We start from the raw sequence: 23,641 nt of genomic DNA on the forward strand, positions 1-23,641 counted from the left end.
AAGGTTTTTTGAAATTTTGCATTTTAAGGATAATATGAAAAGGAAAGGAATTCCTCCATACTCTGATATCACTAAATATATCATCTACTTTGAAGATAGGATCAATCAGACTATAGAATTATTCATACTCAATCAGCTGACAAGTGAATTATTCATTCCATGCATTACACAGATGTCTGGCCGTGTCTATTTCTATAAGGTAGGGTTTCAATATTTTTTTATGATGCGTGCCCATCAGTATCAATATTCTCACATTTGAAAAACAAATTTAATAGGTGATTGAAATGAAAAATGATTGAATTAACTGAATAATGCTGAAGAAAATTATAATATTCTTGATTGAAAAAATAATAATTTTAAAATATTTTTATCAGATGGAAAGATTATCACGAAACTGGATAAATCATCATATGGGATTCAAATTCAAACGTGAACTGAGTTTAATAACATGAGTGAGTTTTTTATCTTGGAGAAAACTAATAACAGTTTTTAAGAGTAAATTATGATCCAACTGTGAATTGTGATTCAACTGAATCAACTAGAACAGGTGACATCAGATAATAATTGTGGATGAGAAAACTGCGTGAGATATACTGTTCACAGAACTACTAGTTGATTAATTTGTACAAGTATTACTCATCACTAAAATGATTGACAGAGAGATTGATTGAGTACTTTATTTATGTAGATTACAATATATACTGTCTTATACACTTATATACAATAGCTTACAATACAGAAAAATTATGGATGAATCTACAAAAGATAAATTAAGAAAATAATTATTGAGCTGTATATAATATGAAAAAAAAAATTTGTAATAACTAAAGATAAAATAGATAATTGATAATTGATAATAGATAATAGATATTGTTATGCATCTACATAAATTGGCGGAGCTTTGGACATATCAATGTCCATTCTTTGGAAAGAATATTCGAAGTATTCTTCCCACTAAGGGCCGTTTGCACAGTGTAAGTTTAAGCTAAAGCTTAAACCAAATCAAGTTTAAACTTTCAGATTAACTCAAACTCGATTAACTTAATCGAGTTTAGCAATCTATACTGTGCAAACGGCCCTAACTCTCTACCAAGAAGAGAGAGAGAGAGAGTGAGAGAAACATGCAAACGTTAAACCTCTTGAAACTCCTCGGATAAGTTAGAGCAGAGAGAAAATCAAACAGATTTTTTAATAAGGAATGAAATAAACAAAGAATAATGTTAAGTTCAAATAGAGGAGGATAATTTATAATTGAAGAGTTGATAGGATTCCAAGTGCTATCAAACGCCTGGTAGAAAAAAGCCTTCTTAGCATGTCTCATCACTCCACTTCAATAGTTAGTTAATGACCCAATCAATGCTAAATAAACTGACGAATTATAAACATCTATCTTGCTCTTGTTTCTTTTCTATATAATCCCTATAAATATAAGTAAACCATCACACAAAAAGCGGTTTTCCGTCTCTGTTCTGTTGGAGTTTCTTGGAAAGCAACGTCTTTTCAAAGAACTTGAATGGCATGTTGATTGTTGAGTGGTCCAAGATTTAGAGGCAACTGCTTCTTGAAAAGTTGAAAGACGACTTTTCGAGAAATTTCGCAGATCATCTCAGATTAGTTTATCCACTTCCTTTGGTGAAGCTTCGCTCTATCAGTCGTTTAAGAACAAAATATTTATGTAATAGATTCTGATTTTGATCCTCTCAAAATAATAGTACTTGACAAATATTTTACAGTTCATGCCGATTCAATCTTGAATAATTTTTTCTCAGTATATCTGATTATAAACAATTTCTCCGAAATTGTCAAGATTTGATGCAACTAGGGTCTTCATAAGATTAAAGATAATAAAAAGATGCCAATTAGAATAAATTATGCTTGTTCAGGGTTATATTATTTAACGCTAGTTGGATTCAACGAATTTAGGGGAACAGGCACACTGATTGGTGAACATCAGCATATTAACAGCACAAGGGCTCATTCGAAAAGATTTTATAGAAAGCAGAAGGAATAGAGAAGAGAATATTATAAAACATAGAAGATACGTAATAATTGTATTATGATTATAGTATTTTATACAATAAATGAATGAATAGATAAATTACGTAATAAAAATAATTATAATTGAAAATTGATTTTCTTGATAAAATAATGTTTCTGTGATTTCTATAGTGAGGTCCACGTTATAATGGCAGTGTTTGATTAGCAATGGTATTGCTATCCTTGTCTATCATTCAACAAAACGGATAGCGATATCTCTTTTATCGCTTTACTCTGTTGCCAGATCGTCTTTTAACAATGTGAATTAATAATTAATTAACAAAATTTTATCTTAAATATGAAAATTCATTACGAAATTATCGAAAAATATAATTCGTTGCTTAATAAAATACAATTCATTATTTTAAACAAGAATAAACAGATGATATTACATCAATGAATCTGTATCAGCTACCATCTATAGAAGGCATTGACAAGACAGAGGTTCGACAACGTTCTTCTTCTATCTTTTTCCACTGCCCTAATAACGTGGACCTCACTATAGTGTTTAGATCATTATAAACATAACTTACTTATGGAATGAAATTATCCTTTATTGGGCGAAGTTAGAACTATTAGGTCCTCTCTACCACTCAAACTGTCCTACAAACATTTAATAGTAAAAACTCTTTAGAGAATGAAGACAGGTCTTTGCTTGTAAAAAAATTTAAATCTTATCCATAAATAAAAAAAAAAGAACAATGATTATTCATTGAGACCACACTTAGTCACTGTAGACAAATTCACTACTTTCTCCTGATTGGTCGACGTCGACAGTATGAAAAGTACTCAAATCGGAATTGTCCCACTAGGTGACAGCACTTGTTGGGTAACTTATTTTCTCACGACTCTCCCCTCATTGGGCAACAGTTCGTAATGCAACTCGTAATTCTGCCAATAAGCGGCAGCACTTCTTCGGTAATACTTTCAACTCCGCCTACTCTCTCTCCTGATTGGTCTATAGTTTGTAATGATGTAATACTGTACTCTGCCAACAGGTAGCAGCATCTCCTGGGTGATGAGCTCAAATAGAAAGATTGTCAATCTATTTTTAGAATTTATCAAGAGTATGTCGCCTACTACCATTTGAAAAAGAGAGAGCTTGCACTTCACAGTATTGACTAAACATTTGTAAGTTTCACATAATTTATTGGCCACGATCATTAACCATTTTTCAACACGTTGTGATAGGATGATTAGTGAATATAAAATGATTGAATTATTAACGGTTTTGAATATTTTACTGTCTTAAGCTGGGTTTATACCAAAGTTATTAACAAAATGTTAATAACTTAATCCTTATAGATTCTTCTATTAGATTGAACGGAACTTGACAAACACATATGTTCATCATGTGTATGATAAGTTATGCTCAATCTAATAGAATCTAGAAAGGATTATAAAGAATTAGGATTAAATTATTAACATTTAGTTAAAAATTTTTGGTGTAACGCAGCTTCAGCTTGAAATTGAAACTTATTTAGTATATTTTCCTCATTGATTGTTTAATTTTATAATGAGAGTTTTAGTAAGCTACAGAGGTCCGATCTAGATGAATGAGTGATTCAGTGTGGACTTTATTTTTCAATAAAGTATGGACTTTATTTGAACTTTTTGTAAAATTTATTTCAAATGCTCACCTGTCAGGCAATGAATGCTCAAAAAAGGGTATAGAGGGGAAAAGTTGGGAAGACAAGTTTTGACCCCGCAGTTCTATTTAGGGTAGTGAGGAGGTAAACATATCAAAAGTCCCCACCCCTACCAGCTGCGCCAAGGGGGTGGGGGTGGTTTGAAAGTACCATTTTTTGTTTTCTCGCATAAAAATCAAAAACTATGTATCTTAAGGACTTGACTGTCATATAACAAATTGAAGCTTACATAATTTCCTACAATATTCATCTTACAACCTTTTTTATATTACCTCTAGTCTTCGAGATATCCGCTCTTGAAGGTGTGACATTTTTGAAAAAAGCACGTTTGCCACCAATTTTTTTCTATTTTTGCTCTTATAACATTTTAAAAATCATGATCATGAGCTTATAGAGCATTAAATTCTCTTGAATTTTATGTATTATTTCACACTTTTACGAATTTTCCCACACCTTTTGCAGCAGCTTCAGTGTTGAGTGTGAAATCTCCATTTTTGCAACAATAGACCAATTGATAAAGGAATTTGGAGGAAATGTTTTAAAACAAATGTTGACCTTGCAGCCTTGTTGAGACTAGTTAGGAGGAGAACATATCAAAAGTCCCCATTCCTAACTCATGCGCTAAGGGGATGAGGGTGGTTTAAAAGTTGAACTTTTCAGCGTTTTGCTTCCACGCTCATATCTTGAGAACAATGCGTTCAACCGACATAACTGACAATTCAAAAATGAAGCTTGTTAAATTCTCTACACTTTTTGTTCTGTAGAATTTTGTGATATTCCCAGCAGTTCCCAAGATATTCGCTTTTGAAGGTGTGTGATTGTTAAAATAACAGATTTTTATCTTATGTTTTGCTCTTTCAGGGCTTATCACTCTCCAACAATGCATCATAAAAACTGATGCTCATCATAGGTTTGCAGAGCATTAAATTCTCTTTGAAATGATATATTATTCCACTATTCCAAGTTTTCCTTTCATTATAGTAGTTTTATACTTTTCCTTTTTGTTATAGTAGCTTCGATGTAGGGGGTGAAATTTTCATTGCTGCAACAAGTGTCAACTCAGCGGTACCACAACTTCAACAGAAGAGATAAAGATGCGCACTTTTGATATGTTCACCCACTAAATAGTCCAAATGAAGCTGCAAAGTCGAAAATTGTGTCACATTCACCCCCTTCAAATGTCATTGTCAAACGATCAATTGTTGAAGCAATGAAAATTTCACCCCCTACATTGAAGCTGCTATAACAATGAAAGTAAAACTTGGAATAGTGAAATATGCAATAATTTCAAGAGTTAAGGCTAGCAAGTGGACACTATCTTTCAAGTATCTCCACTTTTACTTAACTCTACCCTTCACCAAAGGAAATGGAAATACGGAGACTTCTATTCATAATACTGTATCCTCTTTGCTTTTACGTATATTTCTCTACTACCACAAACACGAAGAATAAGAAAATTTAGCTTGTATTTCTTATTTTCTCATAGAATCAATAACAGCTAATACTCCTTCCCATTGATATTCTTTCTCAAGATCTCAGCCACCCATTCATGAATACAAAACACCACAATTCCCTCCACATTTAGGAAAAACCAAGCATGTTTTCGCCATCAGAATCTCAAGAAACTCAACACAGCCGAAGGTAAACTTCTGACTCATTTCCAACTCAAATAATATCAAGAATATGGTGGAACGGGTTTTCGATATCCTGCAATTAATTTATTCTGTCAGACCCGATTCTCCTCACCTACACATGCATCGATGGTGAGAGTGTGTGCGTGTATGTGTTCATGTGTTTGAGCGTTGTTGCGCGTGCGTGCACGCTTGCTGCTGCTCTCTCATCATGCGGCATGCTATTAAAACGAAATGTTAATGACCCCCGCCGCACACTCGTAATATACGAACTCACACATTAGCAAGATGGAGAGCTGCTATCCTGCTCTCCTCAATCCTCCATCCTACTCTCTGATCTCAGCAACTCAGCATGTTGAAAAGCATTTCCAGACTTGGAACCTCTGTCTTCTGTTGGTCAACGCTAAATTTCAGTGGTTCCATTTGGAGTAAAAACCTACCATCTTCATATTCAACGAATCATCAGTATATTCAGAATTTACTGAGGTGAAGACAGAAAGGAATATAAATCAACTCTAAATTCAATGAAATAATTCTATATTCTGTTCATTATTTCTTGTAATGTTTATACTCTGATGAAAGTGAGGTTATAATAATTATTATTATTATGAAAAAGTCAAAATCAAAATGAGTTTTAGCAAGAGTAACTAGATAAATCTTGGTTGTAACCTGTGTGTATTTGTGGCTGAGAAAATCAAGTTGGCAGCAAATGCCTTCTGTATGGATATCTGTGATCAGAATACTGTGACAAAGTGGGATGCTAAAAAAGTGTGCCAACAATCTGTACTGAACTGTTTTCGAACTTCTCTTGTTGACTTTGTGTTCATTGGAAATATCAAATTGTATTAAAATAATTATTGTCTGTAAATTTTCTAACTGTATACCTCTCAAATAGCTAAATAGCTAGAGAGGTTATTATATAATTATGTACTTGGTGGAATGTAATATTGTGAAAATTGAAAATAAAATGAATTGAAATTGAAAAATTATATACTCTGAATAATTCTATATTCTGTTTATTATATACTCTATATTCAACTCTGTATTCAAGGTATTGAAATAGTATTCAATAAAAAGTCATCCAAATTCAACGTATATGATCAACTCTGTTCTTCTATTAGGAATCTTCTTCAAGTTTTGTATATGTATATTCTGTATTGTTAGTATTTCCTATGAAGAAGAATAAAGATAATTTCAATTCAATTCAATTGACGACGTTACTTCTCCAGTCCATTGACTGTGGTAAAGACAGTATAAACTGAACTCTAAGCTCCTCTCCGATTTGATCTTATCTGAGCTTCTCAGGTATCAGATTATTGTACTTGATGACTTCCCTTTCTCCGTTCTGAGAACTGTTGTGGAGCGCCTAATCTGCTATACTGCTCAAGTTTGGAACGAAACCGAATTTCCATTCAAAACTCTCAGTTTACAAAGGTAAATTGGAATTGTTTGAAACTGAAAGATGGAGATCAAAATTCTCAGTGTAGATTCAGTGTAGAAATCGAATGTTGTAGCACAAGTTCTCAGTAATGACTTCTATTGCATTTTAAAAACTGGAATTTTGTCACTAGTAACTAGTTTTCCTTAAGTTATTAAGTTTGCAGATGGAAATTACTGAGATATTGCAATTTTATTCAAATTCTAATGAATTAATTATTATTATTGAAGGAAAATCCAAATTGAATGCTGTAATTCACCCTGAAGACTTCTGCTACTGCAAATGTTGACAACAGGGTAAACAGCTAGATGAAAATTCAAGACAAATAATTTTTTGAATAGTAGCGCTCATCGAATTTCCATCTAGCTGTTTACCCTGTTGACAATATTTGCAGTAGCAGAAGTTTTCTGGGTGAATTACAGCATTTAATTTGGATTTTCGTTTATTAATGATAAATAATAATTATTATTAAGTTTTTTTTTTAGATTACGTCTTAAAGACTCCAGTCATGGAGTATAAGACAAGTCATGTTATTACATAATAATTCTAACACTAAGTAGTTCAACCTAGTTTAGGTTTGAAAGGAATTCTTGTACACTATAAAAAGCTCTATCAACTAAATATTTTTTCATTTGTTTTTTGAAAATCTTCAAATCATCATTACTTTTCAAGATTTGAGGTAGTTCGATTACAACGATTTGAAATGAGGGAACTCATCAGTTACTGAGATATATTTGTTAAAAAATTTAATACTTTTTAAAATTTGGGTTTCATCTGCTGAAACTACAACGATCTTGCACCAATTTCTTGCTGTGAATTGAACAATCAACAAATATCCGTGTTGCCAAATGTTCAATCTTTTTATGCAAACTCGCTGTGTTGTTGAATTGAATACCACTTGGGCTTGCATGAGAAGATTGCAATTTGGCAACAAGGATATTCGCTCCAAGTCTCAAATTGTTCCATTCAGAGTATAATGACTGGTTCGTGCATACTGAGGTGAGGAATGGTACAAAAGTTTCCACATGGAATGAGAATCGAACTTATGAGGTGTAAACCATTCCGCAGCTACAGCAACTGAGCAGCGAATTATAAATTATGTAATAATTATATAACAATTATTGTTATATGATAGACATTTTGACACCTTGCAAATTCTACTTAACATACTACTTCATACAAATATATAATGCTTAGGAATTTATTGATGCTCATCCTTACTATCTATACATTTGGCTCTATTTATACTATTGAATTCTGCCTATTTACTCTATTATTTATGAGAAATAAATTTCATGTTATTTTGAGACTGAAGTGGTAGATTCCAACCACGGATGCTAGAATACTAGTAGTTCTGTGAAGAGTAGACCTCGCGCTCAGTAAGTTGCATTGACCTGTTGTTATGTTTTCTCAAAAATTAATAAATAATTTATCAATTTAAAATGTCTAGAAAAAATCCTGAATAAATATAGAGCTTTCTATCCTATCGTACCGTGACGTGTCGTCTCGGAATGTGAGTGTGAGCGCTGTTATCAGGTGTAGCTGGAACTGTCTACAACAGTTGAAAGATGAAAAGAAAGATACAATCTTCAACATGTTCGATGTTTTTGAACGGGTAGTATTATAGTCCACTAGACAGCTGATTTATGATGAATAATTCTATAGTCTGATTTTTACGGTAATATTGGCGTATGAAGGAGGCTCCTTTTTCCTTTTATATTATCCTTGAAATGCAAAAATTTCCAAAAACCTTGTATATACGTCGACGCGCAATTTAAAAAGGAACATACCTGTCAAATTTCATGAAAATCTATTACCGCGTTTCGCCGTAAATGCGCAACATTAAAACATATAAACATTTGAACATTCAAACATTAAGAGAAACGCCAAAACCGTCGACTTGAATCTTAGACCTCAATTCGCTCGGTCAACAATGTATGTATAATAATGTATTCTTGTATCCGTGACTCCAACCAACTAGTCGAGACCACCTCATCATTCCAGATCAGATCAATATCCACTTTAGATATTGCACTAATTAATGTTTATATTTTACTAGACCAACTACTCGAGACCACCTCATCATTCAAGATCATATTATCAATGTCCACTTTAGATATTGCACTAATTTATATTTATGTTTTACTAGACCAACTAGTCTAGACCACCTCATCATTCCAGAACACATCAATGTCCACTTTTTTTAGATATTGCACTAATTTATGTGTACTTGATAACGGAGACAGATGTGCTCATTCTATGAAAAAAGCCAGACTGTATTTGCCCAACAATGACATCACACAGCCATAACTGGCTACCTAATTCTCGAGAATGCACTAGAGAACTCACTCTATTTAAATGCTCAGAGGAGAGGCGTCCGGTCAACTCTGGATTCGCCGATGACTGGACAGAAATTGATATGTAATGTGTATATTATTCAATTGAGAATATTTGAAAAATTCTCACAGACAAAAAATATGTTCACAGACAATAAAATATGACTGTCTGATTCATTGCGAAAATAGGGCATGAGGCAACGTTAGTAGACAGACTATAACTTGTTAGTATCTCTGTCTACTAACTTTGGGTATGAGCACAGAATTACAACTTGTTAGTATCTCGACTATAACGTGTTAGTATCTCTGTCTACTAACTTTGGGTATGAGCACAGAATTATAGGAGTTTTCTCTGGTATGAGACAAAGAGGGTATGGCACATTGTCGTGAATGGCATAAATCAGAAAGGATTTCATATTAGCGAATAATATTTTTTTAGTATTTATAGTTTGAATTAAGAAATATACTAGAACTGTCAACAGGTATACTTGAACCATTCTTGTTTTGAAACATTAGTATTATCAGTTTGAATTAAGAAATATACTTGAATTGTCAAATGGTATAATTTTAAACTATATTCTTGTTTTGAAACCATACTATATTCTATTCAAATATGAATAGATGATCCTACTTTGAATCATCATAAGAATCTTCAACTTTCTATCACATTACTGTCTCCATTACTTGAATAATTTCCAAATTATCTTGAATTAAGAAATATACAGTATTAGAACTGTCAACTGGTATACTTGAACTATTCTTGTTTTGAAACATTAGTATTTTCAGTTTGAATTAAATAATATACTTGAACTGTCAATCGTTGTAATTATACTATTCCTGTTTTGAAACTATACTATATTCTATTCAAATATGAATAGATAATCCTATTTTGAATCATCATAAGAAACTTCAACTTCCTATCACATTACTGTCTCCATTTCTTGAATAATTTTCAAATTACCTTCTCTTGTTCTAATTATATTCATCTATCACAGCACAAATCAACAGTAAATTGAAGTTTGTTATCGATAAAAGGCAATTTTTCCAGAGAATAGATCAAAATTCCTCAACAAGGTAATAATAGTGATCCTTATAATACACACTCTGGTCTAAATAAAAAGAAGGCACTTCTCCAAAGGCGTAGTAGGGATGTGTAGTCGGCTGGAGTCACGATATCAAAGATGAGAAGGAAGATGATGCAGTGGAGGAAGAGTGGAGGAGGTGAGGTGGTAAAAAGTAGAACTGGTCCAGATATTCTACTATAGAGATTATAAGTCGCAGGTTATAGTGGAGAAGTAAAGTGGAAGTCTCAGAAGACTATGCTTCTTGGCGTTGCCTCTGCTGGAGTTTCAGATCATACAAGACACCTGCTCCGGTATTCAGTTCCTCTCTCTCCATCTCTCACTCTCTATCTCTCTGCGACCCTCTCCACCCGTTGCTCCCCTCAAGCACTTTTTCGTTCTCACTCTTTCCCACTAAATCTCCGATCGCCTTTTTCTTATTTTCCTAATCTCGTCGGAGGAAAACACCGACATGAATCATGCAGCAATCTCGGCAAGATCAGCTACAAACCCATTATTACACAAATCGATTGAATAAGTGATCACTCACCAACGGCTAAAGCTTTGGCGTGCGACAGAGAGAAATGCTGAGAGAAACAGTGTTCTGACTTTTTTTGATAATAATTAGAACAGCCTGACTCACATTCCTGGCGTGCCTGTCAAAATAATGTGTGTTTTAACGGGCGATCCTTAGTGTTCCTGGCTTCAAATAATACTGTACTTGGAGAGCTTAGTTTTATAACTTGGAGCACTAATAATTACTGCTCTTATACTTTCACATAGAGCGGCTTAAATGCAGTTCACACTTGTTCAAATTCCTCACCTAATACAATTCAAAAAGAGTTAATAAATTGAACTACTAACGTTGAACTTTCAACTCTAATCGTAACTTAAACTTACTCCTTAATCGTATTTATAAGTGATTTTAAAGTGTGCTTAGCCACTACCTCCGTAAACAGAGGTTTAAGAAGGCACTAACTCCGTAAACAGAAGTTTAAGAAGGCACTAACTCCGTAAACAGAGGTTTAAGGAGGCACTAGATCGGTAGAGGTTTAAGGAGGTTGTGGCTTAGCCAAGTACAATGTAAACGGCTTAAAATTCGACAGATATCATTATTATAATAAAGGAAAGAACCGGACTACAGCCGTGGGGATGGAAAGTCATGTTTGACGCATCATCACGTCTGAACTACTGGACTGATCAACTTGAAATTTTGCATATAGATTCTTAATTAACCGAGGATGGAGGATGGTTCTAGTCCTTTTAAAAACTCTTCAAATTTCCACTCGGTCAAGTTTTCAGTTTGTCAAACTATTAAAATAGACCATTGCGGAGCACAGGTTACATACTAGTCTTGGATACACTGAACAAAAAGTTCCACTCATCACTTTCAAGAATGATTATTGAACAGATGTGAACCCAGTTTCTGACCACACCATAGTAACGTATCTCACACCCAATATGGTTCTACCACTCTCGATCACCATATATTCTGGAATTTAATTGATTCATGAGCGCGAATAATCCATATTATATTCATTCTTAATTATAACAACGAATCAATATTGATTAAACCTTTATAATTCTAACATTTAAAACTAGAACTAGTTTTGAAAATGTGCAAAGTAGACCCAGCCTCATACCGGATTCATATATAGATTCGGAGAAGATAAAATCAGGATACACCTGAGGTAGTAAGAATACATATATTCTAATTACTATTCAGGGCTACACTTGTATTTGTACAATAACATTTAAAAGGCAACGAACCCTCCAAAACATTCAAAATTGAAAATGACTTTAGAGAGTTCGAAACACGATGTGTGAAAACGAGAATATTAAGGGTGCCTTGATTTCAAATCTTTATTGTAACTATTTTCTATACAAAGTACCTCTGATTCACCTCTTTCCACTTCCTATCATCCTATTATATTAAGCGAGCAATTTCTGTATTTTATATATCTGGTTATTTTTATATCTGGCTATTTATGTTTTACGGACCTCGAAAACGGCTCTAACGATTTTCAAAAAATTTGAAACATAGTAGGTTTATGATATAAAGATTCGATTGCACTAGGTCTCATTCTTTGGAAAACTCGCTGAACGACATTAAAAGGATAATTCATCCTTGGAAAACAGATGATAATTTCGTCGTCTCTCGATAACAGAAGATGCGTGTGCCTGTGTGGAAGAGAGACAGAATTATTTCCAGCTGTGTAATCATAATCAATCAGCGAGAAATTTTATCCAGCTGGACATTTGATCAACATAATCTGATTTGTTGACATGACATGATAATCCTCCTAAACTAGAGTATATCATAATTTTCAAAGTTGATCATTATTTGACAATAAATTTTAAGTGATTAGTGAGTGTTATTTTGTTATTCAATTTGGTTTTAAAATAATAATTTTTTTTGTTTTTAAATGTTTGACTGAAAATTGAACCTGAATTCAAGTGTATGTAACATAACCTACTTACTGGACTATTCATAGTGTATAAATCAAAATTCGGGGAAAAAACAGTTTTGGGCTGTGCATGTTAGTCGGTCCCCAATTATTTTAAAGAATTGTGTTCGGTTTATCAAAAGTCAATAGATAAATAACGAGCGAAGCTCGGTGCCCCGATATTTTTAATAATAAGTGCTTGTACAAGTAAACATCAACACCTTGATGAAAACGTAAGATATTAGCTTGTGCGTGTGTAATGAAAAGTGCGAGGGTGAATTATGAGATGATCAAACGTCCATGCCTATTCGATGGGACTCGGCGGGATTCGAACCCGCGACCAGGTACCTAGTACAAACAGACTGAAGGGTGCAACGCCTTAGTCAGATAACTTGGTTATCTAGCCGGCAAAACTTGATACCGCATGAAACTTAGCACTTTCCTGGATCCCCAATTAACTGAAATCATAACCAAAAACAAGTTTCCTTCATCTCCAATTGACTGAAATTATAAAACCAAAAATTCACAACTTTCCTGTTATGAATCAGCACCACAACACCGCCATTAATTAACGATGCGCTTCGAGAAATCATCATTCCTCATAAAAGCAGCAACTGAATTCAGCAGATGAGTGGCCTCTGATAAGAAGGAAGCTCTGTGCTCCTCCAAGCGTTCAATGTAAATCGTTCTGTTTTATAAGGCAGAAGAGTCTCTCCACTGCAGAACACAGAGGCTATTAGTGTTCAACTGCCCGCAAATCCTCTGCTACTAACAACATTCATTACATTCAAATTCCATATAAGTTCACAGTGAGTGTAAAGTGCATCTGGTATTGATGACACGTGTGGCCTGGGCTACTGTCAGTATTGGTTTGAAGCATAAAGATACGAAAACTATAGAACTGATTCAGTTCATCTCTGGTTGAAGAAGAAGCGTTTTGATTTCATGTTTATGGAACACTGGCAGATTAAAGTGAACGCAGAATGTTCTTCCAGAGTCCTTCATGGTCATTTCACAATCTGTATCTAAATTAAAAAATCTCCATCTCATGAATTTAATTGGCCGGGGGCAATTTGTATTGAGTGTTCTACATGGAGTGAATGAACTGTTTATTTTTGAGCTTTGGAGAGCTATTAGTCATGTAACATGTGCCACACTTCTTGGAGAAGACTGTAAACTTATCTAAGAGACTGTTTAACATTCACTGAAATGTGCATTGTCTTCAATGGTTAATCACACCAAATTTGGATTCTATATTAAACTATAAATAGTTTATAGTTGTCTATAGACAACGTTTTGAGTCTATTCAATTATAAAATAGTTTTCCATGGGGATTTAGTAAATTTTTCCAATAAATTCAAGTCTGCCAGAGATTTCTCAGATAAATTCCAGCTTATAACTACTATAACCATAGAATAAAACAATCATAAGTTTTCTCTCAAGTTTTATTTGACTATAACCTATATTATCCTACTATAATCCTATATATTCGGATCTGAACCGAACCCTGTGGTATAAAAGTGCGACCGTCTATGACAAAACCCTAGTGCTGTTTTCATCTCACGATGAAAAATGAACAAATAATTAATAATTTTAATTAGATATATATTGATTGAAAAAGACTAAGAAATTGTCAAAAAACCACTGATTTATTGATAATTGGAAAGATCGGTTTCGGTTATTACACCATTGTCAATCTCTGATAAACTATAAACTGAGCTATGATTTTTCAAAAATGAGTGAAATTTAAAGAAGAAATCAAATTCAGGTTAAATTATTTTAGGTCAAGGTTAGAGTTTATAGTTTATCAGAGATTGACAATGGTGTAATAACCGAAACCGATCTTTCCAATTATCAATAAATCAGTGGTTTTTTGACAATTTCTTAGTCTTTTTCATTCAATATGAATAATTACCACAATATCAACTTCTCAACTACACAAAAAGTTAGATTTATATTTTAATCAATGCTAAACAGAAATCCTTTCGAAACTCACAACTGAGACAGTCAGTTTCATTAAAAATTTAGACTTTTTGAATAATTAGTAAGTTACTGTTCTAGATTTTTGATTCTAGACTCTAATAGTATCTATTTGATTCAAAATTTGCTCGTTTATCTGAGTAATGAAGAGCGTAAATTGTATTTTGTAAAGAGAAAGTGACATAACCAACATTTTGATTTGGACAGTATAGTATAAATTGGAAACGGGACAGTTTTGGGCATGAGCCTGTTGTGCCTTTCCTCATGTTAAGTATTTGTACACAATGTGATAAATAAATAAATAAAATTGATTTCTTCTTAAAATTTCACTCATTTTTGAAAAATCATAGCTCAGTATTCATTGGAGATAGAGGGTTCCGAATGATCTCATTTTATTCAGAATCTTACAATCTAATAAAAGGCGAGAGCAAATTTCTCTGTCCGATTACGAGATTTGGTATAAATAGCTGAAAACTGAAAATGAGCTGAAAATACGAGGTTTTTGGGCCACCCTGTATCTAGCACAAGGAAATTTTGCATGGAGAAATTGGTTCTGGACTTATGTACCCAAATAATATATTAAAAAATCAGAACTACAATATAAATTGCATGCACCAATGTATATTGTGACTGGACTATTATATAGCCGAACCATGTTGTGAGTAAACAATTTTTAAAAGGGTACTTAGATTTCTATTTTTATTCATATTCAAGAGTAGCCCCAAGGAAAAAAGGCTACTACACTCTTCATTATCCTACTATAATCCTATATTTTTGTGTTTGAACTGTAATATAAATGAGTGACCGTTTTGGGCTGTTTTCATCACACGATGAAATGAACAAATGAATAATTTTCAGTGTGAAATTGTATTCTCATTAACAGTAATCCTTTCAAGACACAACTGAAACATATTGTGAGTCTAGTTACACACACATCGATTTTTTGCCGTCCTTAAATCTACCGGATTAAATGAAACTTAACAAAATATCATCTGTATAATCTAATAGAATTTATAAGGACAATATTTTCCAGTGCTGTAATGAACTACATGGAATCCTGTATAATCTAATAGAATTTATAAGGACGATTTCTTCCAGTGGAGTGATCCGTGGTCTAGTGGATAGAGTGCATGCTTAGCAGAATAGAAATCCCGGGTTCAAACCCTCTCATTAGCAAAAGTGCTTTAACCAGATCACTCCCGTGTTATCGGATGGGCACATTGAACTGTAGGTCCCGGCTGAAGTATTACAGACGTAAGGTTCATTAACGGCTTAAATTATATATTCAGGCGAGGTGGAATCTTCCCACAAGGGACTATCCCCACCAACAAAAACCATGCAAATTTACTTTTTTACAGTCCCTATAAATTCTATTAGATTGAACATTAGAGATAATTAATATTTGGATCGAACATGGCTTTAGGCTTTTTCAATATGTGTAAATCACATTGAGTCTCTCCTATAAATAGTTTTCCTTGAAGTATTGAGATGGCATTGATAGACAGGAAGGCAGGCAGCAATGGCAGCACTTGTTTGCTTTGTCGAGTTTTCAGTTTGTAGAAGAGATGAAAGAGCATCATTTGTTTACCTGACCATTAGCTGGAATATGATCATTTCTTCAGTTCACTCCCTTCTCTGCCATTCTCTCTCTCTCTCTTCTCTCTCTCTCACACACATACTCGGTATTTATCTCCTGCACATACTCTGTCTCTCTCTCACTCTCTTTTACACATACACACTCTCTCTCTTTCTCTCTCTCTCTCTATATATCTCTCTCTATCTCTCTCTCTCTCTCTGTTATATACTCTGTCTCTCACACTCTTACACACACACTCTCTCTCACACACATCCTTCATCTTGTAGTTTTTCAATTCCCTCCATTCCGTTCAAGCAGTTGAACAAATAAAATGTCAAAAATAACACACAAGCACAGAGCACACCAAGTCGCATCTCCGTAGCGTAGACAAACATCACAGAATTGCCGCCATCTTGAATGTGGCTCTGGACCTCCCAAGTCCCAACTGATATTGACATGGCATTCAGTGACCATGCATACTTCTTCGGCAGTTGTTCTTCAGATCGCCTAGATTTCAATTTGTCTTGCGTACAGAATTAGATGAACATAACACTACAGTTTTGAATGTAGAAGGAAAGGTTAGAGAGATTGGGTACTTGCTTTTAAATGACGATATTTTGTTATTATTGGAATGTTTTGATAAGTTTGGATAATAAACATGGATAACGATAAGTTGAAATACTGGATAATTTGAAATACACCTCACTTCTCAAGCACGTGATCTCTCACTATGCAGCCTCTCATGAGTCAGCAGGGTTTTGAAAATTATTGCAGAATGTTCCTCACAATTGAATGGAATCTGTGATTGAATTTGAAACATTTTGTCTATGACATAGTGTCGAGTAGGAGGATTATACTCTGATCAAGATATGTTGAGACTTGGAGAAAATATCAGTGTTGCCAAATTTTACGAAATTTCAATCATTTCATGCCAGCCTATTTGACAGGATCTATTCAATTCGACATCACAGTCTATGCAGAGTTGTCAATATTTGAATACACTAGTAGTTCTGTGAACAGTAGACCTCGCGCAGTTATAAACTGCAGTTTGTCTGTATGTAGTGTCGGCGAGATATCAGTGTGAAAACGGCTAATGGGTGTTGGGGTTGGTGTATCAAAAATCTTAACATCAAAAGCTAATCTCTTTCAAGACATACTGGCAACAGGACAGCCCGAGTTCAAAGCAGAGAAAATTCGAGAGACAATACTATGTTATTTTAGTTATTAATTGCATGCGTTATTGTACGCAATCAATAGTTCATTTTAATAGTGCATAAAAATTGCATTCAATGAGGCATGCCATATAGTCTTTACAGAAGCTGATCTTTTACCAAGTTACATTGAGATATTGAATTGTATGCGTCATGGCATGTCATTTTTTAATCAACTCGACAGCTGATTTATGATGAATAATTCTATAGTCTGATCAATTTTACTCTAATATTGGCGTATGAAGGAGGCTCCTTTTTCCTTTTATATTATCCTTGAAATGCAAAATTTCCAAAAACCTTGTATATACGTCGACGCGCAATTAAAAAAGGAACATACCTGTCAAATTTCATGAAAATCTATTACCGCGTTTCGCCGTAAATGCGCAACATAATAAACATTTAAACATTAAGAGAAATGCCAAACCGTCGACTTTGAGTCTTAGACCTCACTTCGCTCGGTCAATTATCCAATCATTTGAGCTTGCATGAAAAGATTGAAATTTCACACGATTTTGGCAAACGGATGTTTTATCAAAGTCTAAAATTATTTTTTACAAACTATAGGAAAAAGAGAAAAAGGGAGGAGATGGAAGATGTAACTAAGAAGGAGAAGCATAAGGAGAAAAAGAAGAAGAAGAAGAGTGAAGAGAGAGAGAGAGAGATTGATTGATTGATTGAGTACTTTATTTATGTAGATTACAATATATACTGGCTTATACACTTATATACAATAGCTTACAATACAGCAAAGTTATAGATGAATTTACATAATATAGACTAAGAAAATAACTATTGAACTGTATATGATATGAAAAGGACAGTATCAGTTTGAACTTCGAGCAGAAAGCATCGTTTGTTTTCGCTCCGTTATCTCTAAAATCCTACCGGCAATAGTGAACCAGTGAATTCGGGCGTGATTTGTTTTTGCTTTGTGTTTCGCCTTGTCTTTATACTGTTTGTATGGAAAGTAATTAAATTTCAACTATTAAAATGTCGTGTAAAATCTGTTTTAAGTCGGTGCGAAGCGGTCATAACTTTGATAAGGTTGCTTGTGGCGTGTGTTCGGGACTAGTGCATACAACCTGCGCTGGACTTGATGCTAATGACGTTAAATATATGACGGACAATAACCAAATATGGCGCTGTAGGGAGTGTAACTTGGAGCGACGAAAAAGTATGTCGAGTGAGGCGCCGGTGACAACCGTTTCAGTGTCGTCATTATCCGATGTAATCTCATTACTCAGAAAAATAGAGACTGATTTGGGAAATTCACTGGAGGCGTGTCATGCGGAGATTAAGGAGCTGAAGGAAAGACAGGAGACTCGTAATGAGAAATTTGAAACCTGTCTTAACACTATCGAGACTTTAACTAGGAGAGTCGTGAGTTTAGAAAAGGAGAACATTCAATTGAAGGAGCGTGTAGAAGATTTGGAACAGTATTCCAGAGTTAATATGGTCGAGATACGGGGCCTGCCTCAGCAAACTAACGAAAACCTCACCTCGATGGTTTGTAGCATATCTGGTGCTCTCGGCTGTCAGATCACGGAGGATTCCATCGACACATGTCACCGAATAGGTCGTGCTGGACCAGAGGGGCCGGCTCCAGTTGTCGTCAAATTCGTCAGGAGAACCGACAAAAACGCGCTGCTTCAAAAGAGGAGAGTTAAGCGTGACTTTTCAAGCAGACACATCGGCGGTAACACGGATCGACCGATCTACATCAATGAATGTCTATCACCATCAAGGAGGAAACTTTTCTCATTGGCCAGATCTGCACATAAAGAGCATCGATTTCGATTCCTGTGGGTGAGAGACTGTAAAATTTTAATAAGAAAAAAGGAAGGTAGCCCAGTGATTGAACTCAAGTCAGTCGAACAACTAGAAAACTTGATAGCTCAAAGCCCATTGCCAATAATCAATGCTGATAAAAGTACTGAAAGCACCTCGAATGATTAACTTAGAAGATTTTGCGTTTAATTCAACTCTATTTAATATCGCTAGAGAATTTTTCATGAATTATATGAGCGATATAAGCAGCATTGAATTGGTTAGGGCTTTACAGAATGTTAATAAATTATTAATTTGTCAATTTTCATTTAGGTCTGACTTGTTTTTTCTGTTTTTGCATATTTTTTCAGCTAAGAAGATCTCTTTCTCCCTCTGTTTAATTCTATTTAACGCGTTTAACTACATAACTGAAAATTGTTATCAACTGGTTCATATTGTATATAGATACCAAGCTAATATTGCGGTTGCTTTGATCACTTTGCAATCACTTTTTATTCATAATGGTAGTTTATGTAGTCAGCATATTCTTCCCATGACGTATAATTTCACAAGATGTATTAGTATTGAGTTCATACAGCGCTTTCCAGTGTATTGCCCAGTAGTATAACTATTACAATTAGCGATATGAAAAGGTTTTGCAAAATAATTAAGTTTTCAGGTGAATCAATTACCGTGACGCTTCATAGGCTTGTTTCTTGTTATCAAACTACCTATTGTATATTAATCTTGTAACTTACAATGACTGAACTAAGTAACGATATATTTAATTACACTCAGCATAACAACATTGTAATTGTACAACAAAATATTCGTAGTCTTAGAGCTAATTTTGATGCTTTCAGCCTCCAACTCGAAGTTTTAGAAAGGATACCAGACATAATAATTTTAACCGAGATATGGGTTGACGAAAATGAGATAAGCCAGTATTATTTGACTAATTATGAGGTTCATTTTAAGTGTAATAATTCAAATAGAGCAGGAGGAGTGGCAGTGTATGTATCGGATAGGCTGTCTTGTGTTGGTCTTAATGATTGCAATATGATTACAGCAGATTGCAAGCACTTAGTGTTATCGTTATCTCACACAAAAATAGACTTACTGGCTATCTACAGATACCATAACTTTTCCGAAGAAGCGTTTACTAGAGAACTGGTCACTTCGATAAAGCTTATCAAAAACTCTAATTTAATTATTAAAGGTGACATGAACCTCAACATCCTAGAACAAAATCGGAACTCTGATTCTTATTTAATTAACATGGCTAGTCTCGGATTTAAATCCCTAATCAACGAACCCACTCGTGTCACTAACACTTCCAAAACTTGCATTGACCACGCATTCGTTAGAGACAAAATTAATAGTAGACTAAGTTATAGTTCTAAAGTTATTCAGACATCTATAACTGATCATTGGATGACTGTCCTTTGCATAAAAATGAATGAAAGGGAAATCTATCAAAAATTAAATGAGTCTAAAAGAGTAGAAGAAACTAAATTTATAGCACTGATAGAAAACGTGGATTGGAGTGACATATTTTTATGTCCTACCGTTTCACAAGCTGTAGAGAAATTTATTTACAAAATTAAATGTTGTATTGATCAATCTTATAGTACACAAAAAATAATAAAAAACTTTTAAAACCATGGATGAATGTAGAGCTAAAACATGAAATTGATAAGAAGAATAGATTGTATAAATTGTATAGGCAACAGCCAGAAAATACTAATCTTAAGCGTGAATTTAACATACAAAGAAATAACTTAATAAACAAAATAAGATTTAAAAAACAGGCATATTACTCTGCTGAACTTGAAAAGAATATGACGAACAGCAAAAACAATGGGCAACAATTAAAGACTTGACTGGTGAGAAAAAGATTAATAAATCTATAACACTCAGCGATGAAGCAGGGTCCCTAATAACATGTGATAATGAAGTAGCACGAATGTTTAATGATCACTTTTGCACTATAGCTGATGGTTTAAGAGAACAAATTATGTGTGATAATAATCAAATAAATAATGCATTCAAGAAGTATGAGAAAAATTTCCAAAGCAATAGAATAATTAATTCGATCTTTTTCTACCGACGACCGAAGTGGAGGTCTTGAACATCATATCAGAACTCCAAAATAATAAATCACCAGGATACGACAATATAACACCATCACTAATAAAATCTATAGCACACTATATCATTGATGTCCTAGTATTTATATTTAACCTAAGTTTAAGTACGGGTGAATTTCCTGCGGAGTTTAAAAAAGCTGTAGTTATTCCCATATTTAAAAAAAATAACAGAATGCAGGCTACAAATTATAGACCAATTTCGTTGTTGTCAGTATTTTCTAAAATACTCGAGAAAATTGTTAAGAGCCGGGTCACGAATTTCCTGGAACAACACAACTTCTTTAGCAAAAACCAATATGGCTTTCAGAGCAGGCTTAATACAGGATCAGCAATCATGAGACTGATGACAGGGGTATATGATAGTATCAACGAAAGAAAGTCATGTGCTGCATTGTTTGTTGACGTCATGAAAGCCTATGATATGGTTGACCATGATATTTTATTAGATAATATGTATCGAGCAGGAATAAGAGGCATTGCACACAAATGGTTCAGATCCTACCTCACTGGTAGACTGCAGCAAACTAAGGTTAATAGCAGTGTAGTCAGTGATTTTAGTGAATTGAAAATGGAATACCACAGGGATCAGTGTTATCGGGTTTACTTTTTTTAATCTATGTGAATAACTTATGTAATGGTACTTTCAAGGGAAACTTGGTTGCATTTGCTGACGACACTGCACTCCTTTATAAATCAAATTCATTAGCTGAACTACAAGAAGACATGCAGAACGACGTCAATGCACTTAGATGGTGGTTCACTCGGAATATGATGGTAATGAGTCCTAAAACAAAATTTATCATATTCAAACTAAGAAAAGATGTCCAATTTCCCTCCCCACTCAGGTACCATAACATCAAATGCTCCTTACTTGCTGACTGCGATTGCATGGACCTTGAACAGGTCAAGAGCATCAAGTACCTGGGTGTGTGGGTGGATAATAGAATCAGTTGGCATGACACACAAGATATGTCAAGAAAAAATTGTTGAAATATGTAAGGATATTTTATCTTCTTAGGACTGTTTGTAATGCGAACTGATGAGAAGGATCTACTTCGCTCTCATTAACTCGAATTTTGAGTATGCCTGGAAGTCTGGGGGGGCATATAAGGCAGCTTTACAACCAATAATTATCCTACAGAAATCATTCATAAGAATTATGTCTTATAGAAGTAGATATGATCACTCTGCACCGGCTTTCAAAAACTCAAAATACTGCCAATCAGAAACTTGTATATCTATAAAACCTAAAGCTTTTTTTCGATCGGAGTGGAGAAATGCGGTTGATTATACGCGCAGGGTTGGGAGGAATCAGCTAGATGTGCAAGTCCCTAAACCAAACCTATCTATTTTTAAAAATTCTTCTCTTACCTGGCACCAACATTTTTTAACAGCTCCCTGTTAATAAGAGGATGTAGCAGAAGACATCCTTCTGTAGTTTATTGCACAACACCTGATTCACGAAGATGTATCAAAGTATTATGACAACATTGTGTAGTAGAGCTGCAGGGTACATTATGACTGCACTAATCAAAAATTAAAAGGTATAAAATGTTATAATCTACTCTAACAATAATGTTTTTCTAATGGCTGTTAAGCATAAAAAATCTATTGAACTTGTAATACTATTATGTGATCTATTGTACAATGTTAGTTTCCTTTTTGTAATGTTCAACTGATGCTGAAGTTTTCTTCTTTTTTTTTTTCTTTGCTTTTGTCGTTTTCAGTTTTTTAACTTCTTTCTTTTTCTTTTGTTTTTGTATTGTTCAATTATTGTATCACTTTTTTATCCGCCCAAACAGGTTCAGTAACCTTTGGGTTTATTTTCCAGTGTAAAGATCTTTTGTATTTTTCTTTTCAGGGTATGTTAGATATTTCAAGCGATTTTTTTGTAATCAGAAGTTAATGCATGCTCTGAAAGATGTACGTAAGTTATGTTAAAAATGGAAAATAAATTTGATTTGATTTGATTTGATTTGATTTGAAAAGCAATTTGTAATATAATAACTATAGATAATAATCATATTGTTATGCATCTACATAAATTGGCGGAGCTTTGGACATATCAATGTCCATTCTTTGGGAAGAATATTAAAAATATCCTCCCCACTAACTCTCTACCAAAAGAGAGAGAGAGAGCGAGAGGGAACAGAAAGAAAACTAGAGAGTTGGTGTAAGACATGAGTGTCTAGTTTATTTACATGAAACGATGTACTTGTTAAGTTTAAGCAATTTTATATTTCAATAAATCGATTTTAGGAGGAGGTCTAATTTTCAAGTGGTGCCATTTTATCCTTGGGCTGCCAGCATACTGAAAGCAACCAGATGATAGCGACGTGACGTAAATTCCACGTCTTT

The 23,641-nt window shown here is 34.0% G+C and overlaps 1 protein-coding gene across 1 annotated transcript; it reads left to right on the forward strand.

Annotated features, from left to right (window-relative positions):
- The first annotated feature begins 18,356 nt into the window (after window positions 1-18,356).
- On the forward strand, window positions 18,357-19,322 carry LOC120352444. The gene has a single exon (XM_039433020.1). The coding sequence runs from the start codon at window positions 18,357-18,359 to the stop codon at window positions 19,320-19,322; it is 966 nt and encodes a 321-aa protein (XP_039288954.1).
- The last annotated feature ends 4,319 nt before the right edge of the window (window positions 19,323-23,641 follow it).

Source organism: Nilaparvata lugens, chromosome 1, assembly GCF_014356525.2.
Source record: "Nilaparvata lugens isolate BPH chromosome 1, ASM1435652v1, whole genome shotgun sequence".
Classification (NCBI taxonomy): Eukaryota; Metazoa; Arthropoda; class Insecta; order Hemiptera; family Delphacidae; genus Nilaparvata; species Nilaparvata lugens.